At 48.9% G+C, this 22,901-nt stretch overlaps 3 protein-coding genes across 3 annotated transcripts in view; 1 reads left to right on the forward strand and 2 right to left on the reverse strand.

Moving 5' to 3' along the window:
* LOC103304060 (zinc finger protein 211-like) overlaps positions 1–1,809 on the reverse strand; it is a 13,918-nt gene extending 12,109 nt beyond the window's left edge. Inside the window, exons 1-2 of the mRNA XM_054710120.1 lie at positions 1,349–1,809; positions 155–281 (exon numbers count right to left, since the gene is read on the reverse strand). Coding sequence (XP_054566095.1) covers positions 155–281; positions 1,349–1,624 — 403 coding nt within the window. The 5' untranslated portion in view covers positions 1,625–1,809. The remainder of the gene's footprint in view (positions 1–154; positions 282–1,348) is intronic.
* On the reverse strand, positions 1,642–18,607 carry LOC103304061 (zinc finger protein 586-like). Its single transcript, XM_054710121.1, has 5 exons — positions 18,461–18,607; positions 15,552–15,678; positions 11,268–11,370; positions 9,180–10,248; positions 1,642–1,683 (listed from the first exon to the last, which is right to left on the reverse strand). The coding sequence occupies exons 1-5, from the start codon at positions 18,605–18,607 to the stop codon at positions 1,642–1,644; spliced, it is 1,488 nt and encodes a 495-aa protein (XP_054566096.1).
* Positions 18,608–20,902: 2,295 nt separating this feature from the next.
* Positions 20,903–21,568, forward strand: LOC103304051 (60S ribosomal protein L14-like). The gene has a single exon (XM_054710281.1). It carries the CDS (start codon positions 20,926–20,928, stop codon positions 21,517–21,519), a length of 594 nt encoding a protein of 197 aa, XP_054566256.1. The 5' UTR covers positions 20,903–20,925; the 3' UTR covers positions 21,520–21,568.
* Positions 21,569–22,901: the final 1,333 nt, after the last annotated feature.

Raw genomic sequence — 22,901 nt, forward strand, 5'->3', positions numbered from 1 at the left:
GAGAAGAGGGCAGTGCAAACCCACCGGACCTGCCATACAGCAGCCACCCGACACCTGGGGAGGCAGCCGTGCTGAGGTCCAGGCCACGGACTGAGAGAGGGGAGGGGGGAGGGAGGGGAGTCCAGTCCGAGGCCCTGGTGAGGCTGAGTCTTACCCAGAGAGGACACAAGGGCAAAGTTCTCCAGCATCACACGCAGGTACAGGCGTCTCTGAGCCTCGTCCACCAGCCTCCATTCTTCCCGCGAGAAATGCACGGCCACATCCTCCAAGGTCACCCTGGCCTGTAGGAATGGGGACGGAGGAAACCGTGAACATTCTGTGCCTGAGAACCCACAGCCCCTGTCCCCACGCACCTGCCCCTCACTCCCGTCCTCCAAAGCTCCCCCCTCAGAGGAACTGCACAGGTGGGCACGGGTGCCAGGGGTGCCCGCCCTGTCCTCAGGGTCCCTTCATGCCCGAGGGCCTGCCCTCAGCAACAGCAGGCAGGAGGGCAGAGAGATGGAACCCAGCTCTGGTCCCGGCTTGCAGGGCCCCCATCATGGCATGCGTTCCCCTTGGGGTCTCCAGAGTGGGACAGGGCACCGCCAAGCCTGGGCGCAGGCTCCACCTGTCAGTCCCCAGTGCTCGCCCCCCCCCCCCCGCCCCTAACTCCCACTTCCCCCCACTACGCACAGCCTTCTGTAGACTGCACCCCTCTCCCCTCCCGTCCCCATGGCACCCCCAAAGCCACGCACTCGGGGAGACGCCGCTGGGAAGGCCCCCTCTGCACCTCTGGCCCCGCTTCCCCATCCGCCCCCCAGAGCTCCCCTGCGGCTCAGAGGCCCGCGGCCCCTCCCCCTGCCGTGCGGTCCCCCCAGCAGCCACCCCGTCCTCCCTCCACGCACCCTTCCCGCGCACCCCAGGCCTGAGGGCTCCACGCCGGGCACAGGGACACCCCGCAGGGACCGCAGGAGCGCCAGGTCTCACCCCCCAGCCACCCGGAAACTCCCACCCCCCTCCCGGCGCACCCCCACATTCTGGGGGCTCCGAGCGGGAAGGAAAAGGCAGGAGCTTTGCCCTCAATGCCATCTCATCTCCACGCCTCCTCCGCCGGCGGAGGGTCCTCTCTCCCATGGAGTCACCCGCCCACCTCCCGCCCGCACCCTGACCCAGATGCAGAGCAAGAGGGAAAAGCTCCTAATGAACTCGGACCTTTCTGAGCAACTAGTGGCACCGCCACGATGACCTGCCTTCCCGCCCGATTGTGACCCAGCGGGGCCGGGGCTGCAGGAGGGGACGGGCCCGCCCCGGGCTGCAGGGGTGGGGGGGGGGGGGGGGGGGGAGGCCGGGCGGCCCCGGAGACACTCACCTCAGCTGGACGCCTCGCGGCCGCCGCCATCAGACTCTGCGGGGAGCCGGCGTGAACTTGACGGTCCCTTTCCCGGCCCCCGGCGCTGGTCACTGGGGCGCGACCCAGCCTCGGACCCGTGCGCGGAGGACGACGCCTCTGGCGGCTTCCCGCTTTGTTACCTGAAAAGGGGCTCTGGCGCCAGAATCCAGAGGCCAACCTGCAAATATGGACGGCTGCAGAAAGAGGCCGGAAGTCCCGCCTCCAGTCCAGGAGCTCTCTAGGCAACTCTTTCATCCTGATGTGTCATTGCCTCAACTCAGCGCAACGTCTTCTGGGTAATGTAGTTTCCAGAGCTAAAAGGACACAGAAGGGAGTTGAGCCTCCTGAGCCACTGGAAGGTAAACCCCTGGAGGGATCCTGTAGTTACGCTGCGACTGCGTGAAGGGCCTGCTCCTTGTAAATTGCAGCAAAAACTCGAATCTGACCATATGGACCATAGGATAAGGTTAAGGGCTCTCTGCTCCTCCCACTCAAGGTACCTATTGCACATCCAGTGGTTTATCTGAGCTTCACAACAACAGGCTATTTGAAACAGAACCACAGCCGGCCTGGCTGGTGTGGGTCAGTGTGGCTCAGTGGTTGAGCGTCCACTTATGAACCAGGAGCTCCGGGTTCAATTCCCGATGAGGGCACGGTTCCCGGTCAGGGCACATGCGCGCTTGGTCCCCCGTGTGGGGGGTGCAGGAGGCAACCCATCTATGATTCTCTCTCATCATTAAAGTTTCTTTTTCTCGCCCTAACCGGTTTGGCTCAGTGGATAGAGTGGACTGAGGGGTCCCAGGTTCGATTCCAGTACCTTGGTTGCGGGCACATCCTTAGTAGGGAGTGTGCAGGAGGCAGCTGATCGATGTTTCTCTCTAATCGATATTTCTAACTCTCTCTCCCTCTCCCTTCCTCTCTGTAAAAAATCAATAAAATATATATATTTTTTTAAAGTTTCTTTTTCTCTCTCTCCCTCTCCCTTCCTCTCTGAAATCAATAACAATATATATTTTTTAAAAAAAAAGAAAAGAAAATGACAGGCTGGTCCTGACTCTGTAGCTCAGTTGCTCAGTGGGTCCTGCTGATTCACCAAGGTTGCAGGTTTGACTCCAGGTCAGGGCACATACAAGAATCAACCAATGAATAGATAATAAGTGAAACAACAAATCGGTGTGTGTGTGTGTGTGTGTTTTATCTCTGTCTAAAGTTAAGAGAAAATTGCCCTGACTGACTTTGCTCAATGGTTAGCAGGTCAGTCCAGGTTTAATTCCCGGTCAAATGCATGTACCTGGGCTGTAGGTTCAATCCCCATCCCCAGCTGGAGTGCATGCAGTAGGGCAATCAGTCCATGTGTCTCTCTCACATTCATGTTTCTCTCTCTCTCCACTCCTCTTCCCTCCCTTCCACTCTCTTCCTAAAGATAAAAGGGAAAATATCCTCGGGTGAGGATTAATAAAAAATAAAATAGCCCTAGCTGGTATGTTGAGTGTTGGCCTGCGGAATGAAGGGTCCCAGGATCAATTCTGGTCAAGGGCACGTGCCTGGGGTTGCAGGCTCGATCCCCAGTAGGGGGCATGAAGGAGGCAGCTGATCAATGATTCTCTCTCATCATTGGTGTTTCTATATCTCTCTTCCTCTCTGAAATTAATAAAAATATTTTTAATAAAAAATAACCAATAAAAAAATTAAAGAAGAAACACCACAGGCTTACATGGTATCACTCATGCTGAAAGCCCAGGATACCAAACGTAAATACCTGATAAAACTGCAGTCCAACCTCTCCCAGAAGCATTCTTTTCAACTTATTTTGTTGTTGTTAATCTTCACAGGAGAATATTTTCTCCATTGAGTTTTTATAGAGTAGGAGGGAGTAAGAGAGAGAGAGAGAGAGAGAGAGAGAGAGAGAGAGAGAACATCAAAGTGAGAGACAAATCAGTTGCCTCCTGCCTGCACCTGGACTGGAGATTGAATCTGTAACTAAGGGATGTGCCCTTGAGCAGGAATCCAACCCAAGATCCTGCAGTGCTCAGGACAACGCTCTAACCACTGAGCCCACCAGCCAGGGCTACTATTTTTTTTGGTCTTTTTTCTATTTACCCAGAAACAATCTTTTTTAACAGTGATACCATTCTGTAGTTTGCTCACTCCATAACACTTTTCCAGAAATAATAAAACCAAGTCTTTAAAACCCTCAAAATGAAGGTTCAGCATGCACTCTCCTGAATAACAAATTTAATTAATTTAAAAATAAAAAAATAAGCTAATACAGAATTAGAATTTGGTTCTTTTCCACTTTGCTAAAACAACAAGGATTTTCCTTGTTTTTGAGATACAAGGAGACTTGCAGTTTTTAAATATATATATATATATGTTTTATTTATTTTAAATATATTTTTATTGATTTCAGAGAGCAAGGGAGAGGGAGAAAGAGATAGAATCATCAATGATGAATGACAACCACTGATCGGCTGCCTCCTGCACATTCCCACACCAGGGATGGAGCCCACAACCGGGGCTTGCACTTCGACGGGGAATGGAACCGTGAACTACTGGTTCGAGGGCCGATGCTCAACCACTGAGCCACACTGGATGGGCAGGGGAGCTCTTAACCCCCATTTTACAAATGAGAAAACTGAGGCCTAGAGAATGGATCATTCACCCGTTTTCCTGGTAACTGTCAAAGATCTGGGATTTCAACACAGTTTGCGTGGACCGAGGTGTGGGGAGACTGATCACCCATCTCTTCTCTCTGGCGTCCAGGAAGACTGAGGCTCAAAAAATACCCATTCATCCTCACATCTCCGGGTGCGGTTCTGTGTCCTACGGCAGCCAAGCAAACCCCAGATAGACCAGGAAAATGGGTGAACACTAAAAAGCAAGGCTTTATTATACTCCTAAATACCTGAACTTACAAAAGTGATGAAGCGTATTAACATTGCATATCATTCTTTAAAGTGTATGATGTGTCTGTAATGTTGTGCATAACAAAAACAATTAAAAACACAGGAAATACTATTCCACTATTGAAAGCAATTATTCCAGTCCTAGCCGGTTTGGCTCAATGGATAGAGCTCTGGCCCATGAACTGAAGGAAAACGAGTCCCATCCCGGTCAAGGGCACAGACCTCCGTTGCAGGCTTGGTCCCGGCATGCAGGAGGCAACCAATCGTTACGTTTCTCTCACGCCAAAGTTTCTCTGTCTCTCCCCTTCCCTTCCACTCTCTCAAAAAATTAATGGAAAAATATCCTTGGTTGAGGATTAACAACAACAAAAAGGACACTTTATTCTAAGATGGAGAAAATTGGGCCTTTAGCTATGCTGGAATCCGGGCAACAGTGAAATTCTTTTTTCAACAAAGTGGGAAATCCTCTTCATTCATGTGAACTTGGGGGGAAAATAGTGAGCTGAGAAAAATAGAGTAAGGTGTGAGCAAAACAAAAATGTGTAAGAGTGGAAGGAAAGCCATGGCATCATGTTTCATTGCTTCACCAGCCATTTACTAATTACCTCATCAGCTTCAGAGGTTCACCTAGGTTTGCGTTATATATCAATAAAGAAATGTGTTTGCAACTAGGCTTCTTCAAATCTTTTATTGAAGGAGTAAGAAATCAGTTAATATATATATATATTTTTTTTTCCTTTGTTATAATACACTAGAGGCCCAGTGCACGACTTCCATGCACTGGGGGGGGGGAGGGAGGGAGAGGGGCGGGTAGGGGTCCCTCAGCCCATCCTGAGCCCTCTTGAAGTCTGGGACCCTTCGGGAGCGGGCCTAAGCCGGCAGGTGGACATCGCCCAAGGGGTCCTTAGCACTGCTGTGGAGGCAGGAGAGGCTCCCATCACCACTGCTGCGCTCGCCAGCTGTAAGCCTGGCTTCTGGCTGAGTGATGCTCCCCCGTGGGAGCGCACTGACCACCAGGGGGCAGCTCCTGCATTGAGCGTCTGCCCCCTGGTGGTCAGTGCACATCACAGCAACCGGTCGTTCCGCAGTTCAGTCAATTTGCATATTAGGATTTTATTATATAGGATAATAAGGTGATAGTTCTGTGGAAATATAAAAATAATGGCTCCTAGCAATGAGAAATGTGGAGATTGAGGATGTTAAAGGGTACATTTAAAGTAGAGGAGAGACCTGGCCAGTGTTGCTCAGTGGTCAGAACGTCACCCAAGCACCCAAGGGTCACAGGTTTGATTCCTTGTCAAGGGTACATACCTGGGTTGCAGATTCCATCCCCAGCTCCAGTTGTGGGAGGCGGGTGTAAGAGGTAACCAGTTGATGTGTCTCACTCTCTCTTCCATTCGCTCTAAAAAAAAAAAAATCAATGGAAAAAATATCCTGGAGTGAGGCTTAACACATAAATGCGGCAGGAGAGGCGACGTGAATACACTGTGAAGGGGATGAAGGGACACAAACGCACGGCACAACGGTCCTGTGCCAGGAGCGGCCCTGGAGTGTCCGACCACCTCTGTGACCATTGTGCCAGAGCCAGCGTGCTGAGAGATTTCCTATTGTGGTTTAGAAGTAGTTTTTTAAAATATATATATTTTATTGATTTTTTTTTTTTTTTTACAGAGAGAAAGGAAGAAGGATAGTTAGAAACATCGATGAGACAGAAACATCGATCAGCTGCCTCCTGCACACTTCCTACGGATGTGGCCACAACCAAGGTACATGCCCTTGACCGGAATGGAACCTGGGACCCTTGAATCCACAGGCCGACGCTCTATCCACTGAGCCAAACCTGTCAGGGCTAGAAGTGATTTTTATAAGTTCTTTTTATAATTTCTGTTGTTATACTTTTTTTCCCCAACTCTTCTGTTACTTGTCTTAGCTTTACCATTTTTGAAATTTTGGATTATGTTTCAATATATTTGCTTTACTTTTTAAAAAGGAGAAAGGTTGTTACCTGATTACTGTTGATTTTTTAATTTTTGAAAAATATTTCTTTATTGATTTTTAGAAAGAAAGAGGAACAGAGAGAGAGAAATATCTACTGACTGCCTCTTGCATGCCCCCTTCTGGGATTGAGCCTGCAACCCAGCCACTTGCCCTGACCAGGAATTGAACCAGCAACCTCTGGGTGTGTGCAGGGATGCTCAACTAACTGAGCCACACTGAATAAATAAGTAAAATCTTGTTCAAGGAAAAAAAAAAAAACACGCAAAACTAATTATTTCATAAACCAAGAGTTACAACTATTATCTAAGAAGTGAAAATGGATCACATTACAATATATCTTTGATGTTTCACTGTTCTGTTTGTTAAAAGAACAGGTAAACCAGCCTTGGCCGGTGTGGCTCAGTTGGGTGGGCAGCATCCCGTGCATCGAAAGGTTGCTGATTCAATTCCCAATGCACATGCCTGGGTTCAGGGCTCCACCCCTGGTAGAGACCTTGCGGCAGGCAACCAATCAATGTTTGGCTCTCGCAACAATGTTTTTCTCTCTTTCCCTCCCTTCATCTCTCTCAAAAATCAATTTTTTTTTTAAAAAAAGGTGTTAACCTAGATGCATGGATAGGGCTTCCTCAAAACGTTTCACTGAAAAGGTTTTAGGCCTAGGGTCTTTGCAGGACCTAGGAAACAGATCACCTTCAACAGGACCTGAAATTATCCTCTGCGAACAAAGGAAAAATTCATGCTTTGCCAAGGAGTGCTTGAGAATGTCACATGTGACCCTTCCTCAGCATGGTTTTCTCTTCTTTTTATAAATATGTACTAACTGATTTTTAGAGAGAGAGGAAAGGAGGAGACAGAAAGGAGAGGGAGAGGGAAACACTGACCTGCTGCCTCCTGCACGCCCCCTACTGGAGATCAAGCCAGCAACCCAATGGGCCCTGACGAGGAATGGAATTGATGGCCTTTCGGTGCACTGGATGATGTTCAAACAAATGAACCACGCAGGCCAGGGCACAGGGTGATTTCGGAATCTCCTAAAACCCACAGCACCCAGGCTTCAAATGAGGACCAGAAAGCCCTGCAATCTCTCCTAGAAGGTTGGCGGCAGGAATGCAAATATGGCAAAAACCAGTGAGATGTATTTTACCGTTACAGTGTCCCTATGCAGAACACAAGTCGGGTAGGCCCATAAAAATGCTCACCCTTCACACTGGTGGAGCCAAAATGTTTATAAAATACCCCACATGCTCGGCCGGCATGGCTCAGTGGTTAAGCATCGACCTATGAATCAAGAGGTCATGGTTCAATTCCCGGTCAGAACACAAACCCGGGTTGCGGGCTCGATCCCCAGTGTGGGGGGTGCAGGAGGCAGCTGATCAATGATTCTCTCTCATCATAGTTGTTTCTCTCTCTCACTCCCACCCCCCATGTCTTCCTCTCTGAAATCAATAAAAATACATTTTAAAAAATACCCCACACAGTAAATAGAACGCCCGAAATGTAAGAGAACTTATACAGTACGGACTGGTCCAGTATTGTACAAACCAAAGCCATGTGCAGCCAGTTCAGGCTGGTGACCTGGAAGCTGGAAAACACTCATGGGATTACACGGCCCTCCAGCCAGACTCGTGAAATTTTCCGTCAACAATGGGTTGGGTTCCTGTCCAACGTGAACTCCAAAGAGCTCGGGTGACTCATTATTTTCTGCGATGCATGAGAGAATAGAGGCCAGCTGCCCTGAGCACATGAGGATGGTAATGGACACCAACGGTGGGAACCTGCCATGTGGGGAATCTTCACTCATGTGCTCCAGCCCCAGCTCCAATCGCAGGGGTGGGGGTGGGGGTGTATGAGGTAACCAACTGATCTGTCTCACATCGATGTTTCTCCACGCAACAAAAGAAAATGGCAAAGAGCCCTGGAAACACACACGGACACACATGCTTCCCACATGACTGAAACTTAAGGGGAATCTCCCATCTGTGACAACAGAAAAGTATGAGACTGAATTCAGACAGATGGCTTCTGCCAGGGTCATCATACGGAACAAGAAAACTGCACATTCCCTTACACAGGGCGGGTATTATCCAGCGTGGATTTCACACTGTGTAATAAGGTAAATGCTTGGGGGGGGAATTTCACACCTTCGCTGTACTCATAAAGCCATCTCCTGGGTGAACTCTCTGGAGGTGAAAGAGTGTCAAGCTATGGGTAAAATATTTTTCACATTTGCTATACCATATAGTCCACATCCTGTATGAACTCTCAGATAATCAAAAACTCCATAAATACAGGTAAAACAATTAATACAATTCACTACCCTCATAAGACCTTTTTCTAATATGAAGACTCAAGTGTTACGAAAGGTAAGAACTACGGCTTAAAAAAATTTCCATTTCCCCCATTTTTGGACTCAAACGCCTACCTCTAGTGTGAACTCTCCAATGTTAACTGGACTGGGAACTATCCTTAGAGCTTTTCCCACATTCACTGCAATCTTCAGGCCTTTATCTTGCGTGAACCCGTTGGTGTACACGAAGGTGAGGTTTCCGCATAAAGGATTTCCCACACTCACTGCACTCATAAGGCCTTTCTCCTGTGTGACTTCTTTGATGCTGAATGAGTTCGGAGCGCTTGAGATAAGATTTCTCACAATCACTGCATTCATGAGGCTTTAACCCAGTGTGAACACTCTGATGGTAACGGAGGCCGGAGCCAGATGAAAAAGATTTGCCACATTCTCTACATTCATAAGACTTATTGCTTGTATGAATTCTCTGATGATTCCGGAAGGAGTAGCAAGAGGTGAAAGATTTCCCACATTCACGGCACTCATAGGGCCCTTCTCCAGTGTGCTCTACCCGATGATAACGAAGCTTCCTCTGAGTGGTAAAAGAGATCCCACATACAGTGCACTCATAAGGCTTTTCTCCTGTATGATCTCTCTGATGATTTCTGAGATTAAAACCAGACGAAAAAGATTTCCCACATTCATTGCACTGATGCCTCTCTCCTGTGTGAACTCTCTTGTGGGTACGAAGTTGGTGGCCTCGGAAAAAGCATTTCCCACAGTCACTGCACGCAAAAGGTCTTTCTCCTGTGTGTATCCTCTGATGTTGCATGAGGTTGGACTTTGAAATAAAAGATTTCCCACATTCACTGCACTGATAAGGCCTTTCTCCTGTGTGAATTTTCTTATGATAGTTAAAGATATGGTTGGCAATAAAACACTTCCCACATTCACTACACCGATAAGGCCTTTCTCCCGTGTGAACCCTCTGGTGTATACGAAGTTGTTGTCTTAGGATAAAAGACTTCCCACAGTCACTGCACTGATGAGGTCTTTCCTTTCTGTGTACTCGCTGATGATTACTAAGGATGGAAGCAGATGAAAAAGCTTTCCCACATTCACTACACTCATAAGACCGTCTTCCACTATGAACTATCTGGTGTTGAGTGAGGTAAGATTGATGGCTGAAGGATTTCCAACATTCACTGCACTCATAAGGCCTTTTTCCTGTGTGAACTCTCTGGTGTAGAATGAGTATGGAACTACTGGTAAAGGACCTCCTACATTTACTGCACTGAAAAGGCCTTTCTCCTGTGTGCACTCTCCGGTGCAGAGTAAGGACTGACCTCCTGGTGAAAGATTTCCCACACTCACGGCACTCATGGGACCTTTCTCCAGTGTGAACTCTCCAATGCAGAATGAGGTAAAACTTCCTTCTAAAGGACTTCCGACATTGCGTGCACTCATAACGCCTTTCTCCAGAGTGAACTGTCCGTTGTCGAATGAGGATGGAGCTCCGGCTAAAAGATGGCGCACATTCACGGCACAAGTCACATGTTTTCCCAGTGTGACTTCTCCAGGGATAAATGAGGACAGATTTTGGGTGAAAGGACTTCCCACAGTTGCCGCACCTGTACTGCCTTGGCCCGCAATGAAATCTTCGATGCTGACTGAGGGCTGAGGTTCGCCTAAAAGACTGGCCACATTGGCCACACACGTGAAGGCCTTTACCTGTATGCACTCTCTGGTGAACGGCGAGTGAAGACTGATCCCTGAATGTCTTCCCACATTCACTGCACATCACACACTGTCTTGCAGTGCGAACATCTTGGTCCTGAGCATGTGTCCATCTGGGCCTGAGTGGGTTCTTATATTCTCGCCGGGCGAAATAATTTTTTCTCTTTTTCCGGTGTTTTTGGAGGTTTGCTCTAAAGTGAAATTGTTTCCTACACACCCCACACCTGACCACGTTCTGGCTGTGGGGAGTTCCTTTGTCCTCAGGCAAATGGAGTACTTCTCTCAAGACTGGACCACAGCTCTCACAGAAGTGGGTCTTCTGGAAACACAGAGCTGCCTTGGAGGGGCTGGCCCGCGACACTCCTACAGAAACACTCTGTTCACCGTTTGCTTGCGTATCCTCTGCTCCACAGCAGTAACCTGAATGCAAATAAAATCTGGTGAAGTACAGGTTGACTCTGAGAATGACACCATCACAAATGTGCGTTCGTCACATTGAGAAATGAGTCTATGGCCAGTTTGGCTCAGTGGACAGAGCATCGGCCTGCAGACTGGAAGGTCCCAGGTTCGATTCTAGTCCAGGATATGTACCTTGGTTGCAGGCACATCCCCAGTAGGGAGTGTGCAGGAGGCAGCTGATCGATGTTTCTCTCTCATCTACGTTTCTAACTCTATCCCTCTCCCTTCCTCTCTGTAAAAAAATCAATAAAATATTTAAAAAAAAAAGAAAGAAAGAAAGGAAGAAAGGAAGAAAGGAAGGACGGACGGAAGGAAGGAAGGAAGGAAGGAAGGAAGAAAGAAAGAAAGAAAGAAAGAAAGAAAGAAAGAAAGAAAGAAAGAAAGAAAGAAAGAAAGAAAGAAAGAAATGAGTCTATGGCTTGCTTTTTATGGGAGGTGTTAAAACCCAGTTTAGGAAGTTGTTACTGGGCATCAGTACACCTCTAAGGCCAAAGAATGGTAGAGGACTCACCGAAGAAAGGAGACAAGAACAGGGGGTACCACAAAGGTGTGTTGGAAATCTTCTTCTCTTGTGAAAGGATTGCTGTAGGACCTTTCGTGCTGGAGCCATAAGGCTGTGATAGAAGCACAGGTCCCACTGTACGGGTCTGGCTCAATGGATATAGCCTAGGCCTGCGGACTGAAGGGTCCTGGGTTTGATTCCAGTCAAGGGCACATGCCCAGGTGTGGGCTCAATCCCCAATGGGGGGCATGCAGGAGGCAGCTGATCAATGATTCTCTCTTATCACTGATGTTTCTATCTCTCTCTCCCTTCCTCTCTGAAACCAATAAAAATATATTAATAAAAAAAAAATAGAAGAATCAGCAGCACAAGTCCAAACTGAGGAAAATAAAACACATCACAACAGAGTAGCTGCCAATAAGGCCAATTTCAAAAAGGATGCTGATTTCACGGCTCACATGGACCAATGTTGCAAAACAAGAGAGGAAGGGGTGAGAGGAATATGTGAGCTATGACGGCCAGAGGAGTGTAGATCCTCCATGGGCTACAAGTCCGAGTAACAACGACAAAGTAGTAGAATGGACTACTCCGCCAAGAAGAAACAGTGAGGAAGGGAGGTAGAAGGAAGGTTTGGCACTGGCAATGACAACAAAACACTGGTTCCATGGAAAAGAGTCCACGTATGATTGGAACACACTGGTGATGTCAGACCCCACCCAGCTTCCACAGGACCGGACACCTGTGAGTTGACGGGGCAGCCTTGGCCATTGAGAACCCCTACAACGTTAGCCATCCTGACCTCGGCTCCCACAGCTGCACTGTGCTTGCACAGCTGGTTCCTCCCCAGGGCCAGACCGGCCACACCCAGGCGGGCCAATGACCTCTCCATCAACTGAAGGTGACGACCTTTCACACCAAACGGGCCTGTAAATACAGGAACTGGGCGGGCAGAAACTTCTTTTTTTTTCAATGAGCTGCAAAGAAATTCTAGCCCCGGCTGGTATGACTCTATTGGTTGAGGATCTTCCCATGCAACTAGAAGTCGCTGGTTCCATTCCCGGTCAGCCCACACGTCCGGTTTTAAAGCCATTCCCAATAGGAGGTGCGTAGTAGGCAGCTGAAAGATGTTTTTCTCTCTCACTCTCCCTTCCTCTCTCTCTAAAATCAATAAAAATATATTACAGCCCTGACCGGTTTGGCTCAGTGGATAGAGCATCGGCCTGTGGACCCAAGGGTCCCAGCTTCGATTCTGGTCAAGGGCACATACCTTGGTTGCGGGCACATCCCCAGTAGGGGGTGTGCAGGAGGCAGCTGATCGATGTTTCTCTCTCATCGATGTTTCTAACTCTCTATCCTTCTCCTTCCTCTCTGTAAAAAATAAAAATATATATATTTTAAAAAATACTTAAGAGTTCAAGAGAAATTGAACATAATTTTTAAAAAACACACAACATATTAAAGAAAAATAAAAAGGACCAGCTAGTGTCGCTCAGTGGTTGAGCATCAACCTATAAACCAGGAGGTCACGGCTCAATTTCCAGTCAGGGCACATGCCTGGGTTGTTGGCTCCATCCACTAGGGGGGCATGTAGGAGGCAGCTGATCAATGATTCTTTCTCCTCGTTGATGTTTTTATCTCTCTCCCCCTCTCCCTTCCTCTCTGAAATCCATAAAAATATATTAAAAATAAAATACAGCCCTGGCTGATTTGGCTCGGTGGATGGAGTGTTGGTCTGTGAACTGAAGGGACCCTGGTTCAATTCTGGTCAAGGGCACATGCCTGGGTTGCCAGCTCAGTCCCCGGTGGGTGGCATGCAGGAGGCAACCAATCAATGATTCTCTCTCATCATTGATGTTTCTTTCACTCTCTACCTCTCTCTTCTTGTCTGAAATCAATAAAAATATATTTAAAAATAAATAAATAAATAAAATACAAACATGTTTTTTAAAAAGCCCTAGATAAAATAATTTAACAATAACTAAACAATAAAAAGATGTAAACTTTCACATCAAAAGCACAACATTGCCATGACCAGATAGCTCAGTTGGTTGGAATGTCCCCATATGCCAAGGTTGTGAATTTGATTCCATGGAGTCAACCAATGAATGCATGGACATTTGAACAAACAAATTAATGTTTCTTTTCTTTTCTCTCTCTCCACCCGCCCCCTCCCCTGCTTACTTTCTCTGTCTCAAATTAGTAAATAAAGAAAAAAAAATTTTTTTTAATTTAAATTCAGAAACATATAATGCAGAGGGATGGGATATTAAAAGGGTAGCTTTAAAAAAAGAAAGATTTTTAAATTATTTTTAGAGGGAGAAGAAGGAAGAGGAAAAGAGTGAAGCATTGATGTGAGGGCGAAACATGGATCTGCTGCCTCCAACACGCCCCCTACCAGGGATCTAGCCAGCAACCAGGACATGTGTCCTGACAGGGAATCAAACAAGGAACGACACCCAGTGAACTGAGACACACCGGCCAGGGCAAAATGGTAGTTTCTGCATATGACTGATTCTTATCAGATTAAAACACACTGTTCTAAGATGTTTTAGTTAACCTCAGAGTCATCACAAAGCAAAAGCCTACAGTAGATAAACCAAAAACATAGGTAAAGGAATTAAAGCATACATCTGTGTAAAATCATGAATTCATAAAGGAAGATAGCAAGAGAGTAAAAAAAGGAACAGAGGAACTATAAAACAACCAGACAAAAATTGACAAGATAGCAATCCTCAAGTACTTAAACATTCTTCAATCAAATCATACACAGTGGCTGAATGGATTAGAACAGTGGTCGGCAAACTCATTAGTCAACAGAGCCAAATATCAACAGTACAACGATTGAAATTTCTTTTGAGAGCCAAATTTTTAAACTTAAACTTCTTCTAATGCCACTTTTTCAAAGTAGACTAGCCCAGGCCGTGGTATTTTGTGGAAGAGCCACACTCAAGGGGCCAAAGAGCCGCATGTGGCTCTCGAGCTGCGGTTTGCTGACCACTGCATTAGAAAAAGGAGTTAAGCCCTGACCAGAGTGGCTCAGTGTAGCCCCACCCACCAAAGGGTCAAGGGTTCTATTCCTGGTCAGGGCACATACTGAGTTTTTTTGTTTTGTTTTAAAATATATTGTTATTGATTCCAGAGAGAAAGGGAGAGGGAGAGAGAGACAGAAACATCAATGATGAGAGAGAATCACCGATCAGCTGCCTCCCACACACCGCCCACTGGGAACCGAGCCTGCAACCCAGGCATGTGCCCTGACCAGAATCAAACCCGGGACCCTTCAGTCCACAGGCTGGCGCTCTATCCACTGAGCCAAACCGGCTAGGGCCATACCCAGTTTTTGAGAGCGATCCCAGGACTGGGCGATTCCATCGTGAGGCAACCAATCGATGTTTCTCTCTTTCCCCCTCCTTCTGCCTTCCTCTCTCCAGAATCAATAAAAGAACTTATCCTCAGATGAGGATTAAACAAAACTAAAAAGTTCAAACCATATGTTGTCTGTAAGAGACTCAAGCTTTAACAAAATATATAAGCTGAAAGTTTAGAAATTGAAAAAATAATCTATACAAATGTAAGTCAAAAGAGAGTAGCCAATCAGTCATATGCTTATAAGTAGCTATACTTCTAGTAGACAAAATAGACTTTAACTCAAAACCCGTCACAAAAACTCACTATATAACGACTAGAGGCCCAGTGCACGAAATTCACACACAGTTAATTCCATAGCAGCTGCTGGCCGGGGCCTTCCTTCCTTCTGTGCCACCCCCTGGTGGTGAGCACACGTCATAGCGAGCAGTCGAACTGCCGAGGGGACACTTTGCACGTTGGGCTTTTATATATATAGATAAAGAAATCGACTCAGATCCTGGCCAGGAGGCTCAGTTAGTGAGAGCATCACCCTGATACGCCCAGGTTATGAGTTCCTTCCTTGGTCAGGGCACACACAAAATCCAACCAATGGAGATTCTGGCTGAGAGCTGCATAGGTGAATGTGGTGCAACCCTCCACCCACAAGTCAAAATTACAACTAAACTCCAGAACCATCATTCCGATCAGGGCACACTGCCCAGGCCAGGGAGGGGGCAAGCATGGTGGACAGCATTAGGCTCACGGCATCCCATCCCTATGAGGAGAGTTCAGTGCAGCAGGTATTGGGCCTGCAGCAGAGAGAAGAGGGCAGGGACTGGGGTCCACAGCGGAGCACGTGGGGTCCACAGAGCAGCCTCTGGGAAAAGGAGGGGGAGGCTGGGCAGAGCCTAGTCCAAGTCCCTGGTGAGACGGTGAGAGTCTTACCCAGAGAGGATGCAAGGGCCAAGTTCTCCAGCATCACATTGTGGTACAGGCATCTCTGAGCCTCATCCAGGAGCCCCCACTCCTCCTGAGAGAAGTACACGGCCACATCGTCAAAGGTCACATGGTCCTGTCGAGATGGGGACAGAGGAAACCATACACTTTTGTGCAGCGCTCAGTACGGCCAGGGGTGAACCTTAAGGGGGTGGGGGTGGGGGGCGTGAAGGATTAAAGAAGACAGACAAGAAAATAAAGCTGGGGCTAGGTGGGAGGCTGCCCTCTGATGGAGAGACAGTGCCACAGCCTGCAAGCTATCTTTATTTTATAGCCAGATTCCAGGAGGCAAAGGAAGGGCCTGGTCAAGATGTTTACAACATTCTCTTGAGTTTCTAATCTACTCAATTCCATGCACCTGAATTCTATCAAGCTTTGTTATGGCAGCACTTGCTGCACCTCCCACAGCCCACATCACTCAGCCACCTAGGACCACAGGTTCGGACCATAAGGTCAAGCTTACAACCATAACCTTTGGCTATAATTGTGCTGGGAGTAGCTTTGCCCTCCAAGCTGGGACTTGCACGTGGCTTTGCCACGAGAGGACCGTGCCCTCTCATTAGTCCGAGGCTTGACCTGTCCAAACGCAGTAGCCGCTCTGCACACCCGTTGTCTTTCTGATACCCTCACAGCACATCCCCTCACACATGTGCCCACTGCTCCTCCTTCTCCAGGGCAACCTCCCTCCGAGGAGATACCAGGCCCTGGGGACCCTGATGTCTGTTCACTTATTAGGGTTCCATAGTGACTGTGTTTAGCCCTCAGCAAGGGCAGTGGGGACACGCAGATGCCACTCAAGCTGAAGGCCAGGCCTAGGGGCGCCTCCCGCCTGCAAAGCAACTCCCTGCCCCACACAGCCAGAGGGGCCCCCTTCACCTGGTCCCCACCCAGGGCCTGGGCGCCATCAGCTCACACCACCTCCTCGTGGGCAGCCCGTTCTGCACCCGCTGCCTCCCTATCACCGCAGTCCCTGTCCCACTCCCAGCCCTGCTGCCTCCCTGCCCCGCGCCACAGACACCCCTCTCCCCTCCCCCGTGTCCATCACACATACCACTCCCCCCTCACCCGTGTCCGTCACACACACCTCTCCCCACTCATCCGTGTCCATCACACACACCCCTCCCCACTCACCCATGTCCATGCTCACGGCGCCCAGAGTGACTCACATGTTCAACGCCATCAGCCACAGCCCCGTCCCTGATGGGCCCACAGCCACATCGGAAGTCCTCCCTACAGCCCCCCCTTTCCTTCCTCATGAGGCACCCAGAAGTGCAAGGGGACAACCAATGGGTCCGGCTGTCTGTCGCTACTTGGGCCGATTCGGCACAGACAGGGTTGAATCCTCTCTGAGCGGTTATTCCAACAGTGCCCACAGCAGAGGACAGCAGCAGGTCACCCACAAAAATCTACTCTGCACCCCCCTCCCCCCGTAAGCCAGCTGCTTGGATGCAGTACAAGGTTAATGATCACGTAGGGAAGTGGGAAAAAGGGATAAGAATGGGTAAAACTGCCCTGGCTGGTTTGGCTCAGTGGCTAGAGCATCAGCCTGCAGACTGAAGGGTCCCGGGTTCGATTTTGGTCAAGGGCACATGCCCGGGTTGCAGGCTCGATTCCCCAGGAGGGGGCGTGCAGGAGGCAGCCTATCCATGATTCTCTCTCATCATGAATGTTTCTCTATTTCTCTCACGCCCCCCACTGGGGATCGAGTTGGCAACCCTGGCATGCGCCCCTGACCGGAACCCAGGACCCTTCAGTCCTCAGGCCAATGCTCTGTCCACTGAGCCACACCAGCCAGGCCTGTGCTTTCTTTTTTCAATGTATTTTTCAGAGAGGAAGGGAGAGGGAGAGAGAGATAGAGACACCCATGAGGAGAGAGAATCATGGGTGGGCTGCCCCCTGCTCGCCCCCCACCAGGGATCAAGCCTGGAACCGGAACTCGAACTCTGACCTCCTGGTTCCTACAAATTGGCTCAGGGATCAGCTGCCTCCTGCACGCCCCGTACTAGGGATGAAGCCAGCAACCTGGGCATGTGCCCTGACCGGGAATCAAACCCGGGACCCTTCAGTCTGCAGGCCGATGCTCTATCCACTGAGCCAAACCGGCTAGGGACAGACAGTGCTGTCTTTCTTTCTTTTTTAAATATATTTTATTGATTTTTTACAGAGAGGAAGGGAGCGGGAAAGAGAGTTAGAAACATCAGATGAGAGAGAAACATCCATCAGCTGCCTCCTGCACACCCCCTACTGGGTATGTGCCCGCAACCAAGGTACATGCCCTTGACCGGAATCGAACCCGGGACCCTTCAGTCCGCAGGCTGACGCTCTATCCACTGAGCCACACCGGCCGGGCAGACGGTGCTTTCTTACATCAAAACAAACCCATCTCGGCGGGCAGAGCATGATTAATATTTCTCACATTTAGCCCTGACCGGTGTGGCTCAGTGGATAGAGCGCCGGCCTGCGGACTGAAGGGTCCCAGGTTCCATTCGGGTCAAGGGCATGGACCTTGGTTGCGGGCACATCCCCAGTGGGGGGCGTGCAGGAGGCAGCTGACCGATGCTTCTCTCTCATCTGATGTTTCTCTCTGTTCCTCTCCCTCTCTGTAAAAAAAAATCAATAAAATATATTTTCTTGAAGACATTTCTCACATTTATTTCTCATAACGAACAGCTCGAACCCAAAACACCGACTTCTGCCCCCGACGATACCCATAACCCCTTTCCACCGGGCACGGACCTGCGGGCCCCTCGGAGGCCACAGCCCTCCCCCCTGCCCTCCACCTCCCTCGGGGCCGCGGGGCCCGGGCTGCGGGTCGGTGGGGGACGCGACGAGGGGAGGCCGCGGGGAGGCGCGCTCACCTCAGCCGGGCGCCCCGGCGCGGCCGCCGCCCGCGGACTCTGAGGGCGGGGCGGGCGCGGGCGGCGGGCGGCGGGCGAGGAGGCGGCTCCCTCCGTCCCAGGTCCTTCGGGCTGGAGCGGGGCGACGGCGCTGAGCCGCGTTCCCATCTTCGCGCCGGGGTGGGGGTCGGACCCCCTTTGCCGAGAAGTCTGGCTTTCCCTCTCCTCTGGCCGAAAGGATACCGGGAAGGCAGAGGGAGGGGGGAAGTGGCAGTGCCCCGAGAAGAGGACACCGGATGTCCCGCCCCACGGCATGAAATCTCAAACATCTGCCTACATCTGATCTGTTATTGGCTCTGCTCGGGCCACAGCCTTCTGGGTAATGTAGTTTGCAGGGTTCCAGAGGCTGCACTGAAGGATTTCTCCTTAGTAGCCTACTAGAAGGTTTGCTATTGGAGGAATCCTGGAAAAGTAGTAGGCCTATTGTTTTATTGTTCACCAGAGGCCCGGTGCATGGATTCATGCACATTGAGAGGAAATTAAATAGAAGAAATATTTTAGAGGCCAGGGAGGGACCATGGGAGGTTGGCTCCAGGGCATGTCCTGCCCTTCTCGCCCAGTTCAACTTTGGGCTGATTGGGGCCTGCTGACTGGAGAGGGACAATGGGAGGTTGGCCTGCCAGAGAGGGCCAAGGGAGGCCTCCAGGGCCGTTTCTGGTCCATCTCCATCTTGCCCAGTCCCAATCAGCCGGACCCCATGAGCAAGATAAATTACCAATCAGAGCGTCTGCCCCCTGGTGGTCAGTGTGCATCATAGCGACTAGTCGAATGGTCAAAACAGTCGGCCAATTAGCATATTAAGCTTTTATTAGATAGGATAGTTCTTATTAATACGTACCTGAGGATATGTTTTTATTTATTTTAGAGAGAGATAGGGAGAGGGAGAGAGAGAGAAACATGTGAGAAAGAGTACAGGCAATGTGGCTTGGGAGTTTGCAAAGGGCAGCTGATCAACGATTCTCTCTCATTATTGATGTTTCTCTCTCTCCCTCTTCCTTCCTCTTTGAAATCAATAAAAACGTATTAACAAAAAAAGAAGGCCCTGCAACAATTAAATATAAAAATCAAAATATTTGACTGTGCCCATCAGAAACATACTTTAGATACAGAGGTCATTCTGAGGGTTGCCAGAGGGTCAGGATGGTTGGGAAAATAGTTCATAAAGGTGAAGGGATTAAGAAGCAAAAATTCGTTATTACAGAATACAGTCGAACTGGTAGGGGCAGAAATGGAATAGTGTTGACGAGCTATAGTCATAAGAAATATTTTTCATGTCTGTGAACCATTATTGTTCTGATTAGAGAAAGCACATTCTAATGTGGCCGAGTGGTATGCCTGGGGATATGGGAGTTAATCTCAAAATGCAGTCCATTCTCCTTTTCTGAGAATGGTCTATCATCACGGCAAGTTTAACAACCTTATTGCAGAAACAATGGGATCCCGGAGGTGCCTGCCCTTGACAACCCAGCCCTGGTTGCCTGTAACCTATATCCATTGTAGGGTGCCCACTGCCCCAGGCCTGTAATTCCTACTTTCCCATGTGATCTGTCCACCTACCGAATATAAGCAGGTGGCTTGTTGTGGGGGGTAGAGCAGATTTTTGTGGATGAGGTGCTGCTCTCCCATACTGCTGGCGGTATTGGAAGAAACCCTCATATAGGACTCCACCCTGTCTCTGCTTAATTGGCTCAAGTAGTGACAGGCAGCCTGGACCCATTCATTGTCAGGCTTCAAAACCTTGGTTCTAGCCCGGCCAGTGTGGCTTAGTGGTTGAGCATCGACCTATGAACCAGGAGGTCACGGTTCAATTCCTGGTCAGGACGCATGCTCTGGTTGCAGGCTTGATCCCCAGTGTGGGGTGTGCAGGAGGCAGCCAATCCATGATTCTCTCTCATCATTGATATTTCTCTCTCTCTCCCTCCCTCTCTGAAAGCAATAAAAAAAAAAAACTTAGAAAAGAAAAAAAAAAAAAACTTTGGTTCTAGAACATTTCCCATCTCAAACAATTCATTTCTCAACCAAGTTGTTCTTGCAAAAAATAGTCTGTTTTTGTACAAAACTTCAGTTCTTGACTTAGACAACCCTTTCACGCTGATACATCAGCATGACAAAGTGTCTCTCAGGCCCCTAACAAAGGAGAGAATGTCAGTCAGTTTACAGCTAAACCTCGCATTAACACCTAAAGGAAATTGTGCTGTGGATGTGTGTGTGTGTGTGTGTGTGTGTGTTTTCTTTTGTTGCTAGTGAAATGGAAGATTAGCTCAATGTTATTTTTTTATTGATTTCAGAGAGGAAGAGGAATAGAGAGAAACATCAATGATGAGAATCATTGATTGGTTGCCTTCTGCACTCCCCACACCGTACAGTAAATGTATTTTATTATAGTTTTTAAAATAGCTCTTTCCTTCTCGCCGAGCGCCACCAACATGGTGTTCAGGCGCTTCGTGGAGGGTGGCTGGGTGGCCTACGTCTCCTTTGGGCCTCATGCCAGGAAGCTGGTCGCGATCGTAGATGTTATCGATCAGAACAGGGCTTTGGTTGATGGACCTTGCACTCAAGTAAGGAGACAGGCTATGCCTTTCAAATGCATGCAGCTCACTGACTTCATCCTTAAGTTCCCACACAGTGCCCGCCAGAAGTATGTTCGACAAGCCTGGGAGAAGGCAGATATCAATACAAAATGGGCAGCCACAAGATGGGCCAAGAAGATTGACGCCAGAGAAAAGAAAGCCAAGATGACAGATTTTGATCGTTACAAAGTAATGAAGGCAAAGAAAATGAGGAACCGAATAATCAAGCTTGAAGTTAAGAAGCTTCAAAAGGCAGCTCTCCTGAAAGCTTCTCCCAAAAAAGCACCTGCTGCTAACGGTGCCGCTGCAGGCAAAAAGGCTCCAGCCCGGAAGGTTCCCGCCCAGAAACCTGCAGGCCACAAGGCAGCGCCTCCAAAAGCTCAAAAGGGTCCGAAAGCCCCAGCCCAGAAAGCTCCTGCTGCTCCCAAGGCATCTGGCAAGAAAGCGTGAGAACACGAGGGGCGACTATAAACGTATAATGAAGGTTCTTTTTAACACACACACACACACTCACACAAATCGTTTTTAAAATAGGGCAGCTTAGCTCTGATGGGGTAACTCAGTTTATTGGAGGGTAAACCCTATAAGCCAGGTTTGTGGGTTCAAGCTCCAGTCTGGGTACATGCAAAAGGCAACCAATGAATGGATAGGTGGAACAGTAAATTTGATCTTTACCTCTATCTTTCTGCGTGAAGTAAATCATACTTTTTTAAAAATATATTTTATTGATTTTTTACAGAGAGGAAGAGAGAGGGATAGAGAGTTAGAAACATCAATGAGAGAGAAACATCAATCAGCTGCCTCTTGCACACCCCCTACTGGGGATGTGCCCGCAACCAAGGTACATGCCCTTGACCGGAATCGAACCTGGGACCCTTGAGTCTGCAGGCCGACGCTCTATCCACTGAGCCAAACCGGTTTCGGCTAAATCATACTTTTAATTGGAGAAACCTTGAAAAAATACAGCAGCTATGATTTTCTGACTGTGATGATGAGAGGAAGATAGTAATCCGGGGTGACTCCAAATTTTTGGGGTTGGCAACTGGAAGGAGGGAAGCTCTGCTACTGAGACGTGTGGTCGAGAGTGGGAGTCCTTTTCACTGTGGTGATCAGGTTTTTTGTTTGTTTTAAATATATTTTATTGATTTTTTACAGAGGAAGGGAGAGGGATAGAGTTAAAAACATCGATGAGAAACATCAATCAGCTGCCCCCTGCACAACCCCCACTGGGGATGTGCCTGAAACCAAGGTACATGTCCTTGACTGGAATCGAACCCGGGACCCTTCAGTCCGCAGGCCGATGCTCTATCCACTGAGCCAAGCCTGTTAGGGCAGCAGTGTTTCTTCTAGACATACAGTGTGTGAGATATTCCAGAGAACAAAGGAGTGCCATTCCTCACTGGGCAGCTGGAAACACGGTTCTGGAACTCTGTCAGACACAGTTTACAAAAGGTGGTGGGCAGTGTGTGCAGAGGGGGAACTCTTAGGAACAGTAAGATGAATCCTAAACGTGACGGTGATGCTAACGGTGAATCAGGAAGCGGAGGCTGGGTGCCCACGTGCAGATCTAGCTTGGGTACCTGGGTGGGGCTGGGCATCGAGGATAACCTGGCAGACGGCCACGGCTTCTGAGGAAGGCGGGGACGTGAGATGGTCATGGAGGCACAGGTGTTATTAAAGCAAAGTGACAGCGAAGCCTGTTGTTTATATATATTGGTCTTCCTAGTAACAGAATATCAAGCCCCACCCCAGTCAGTTTGGCTCAGTGGACAGAGCGTCGGCCTGCGGACTGAAGGGTCCCAGATTCGATTCCGGCCAAGGGCACATGCCCG

Source organism: Eptesicus fuscus, chromosome 21, assembly GCF_027574615.1.
Source record: "Eptesicus fuscus isolate TK198812 chromosome 21, DD_ASM_mEF_20220401, whole genome shotgun sequence".
NCBI classification, from domain to species: Eukaryota; Metazoa; Chordata; class Mammalia; order Chiroptera; family Vespertilionidae; genus Eptesicus; species Eptesicus fuscus.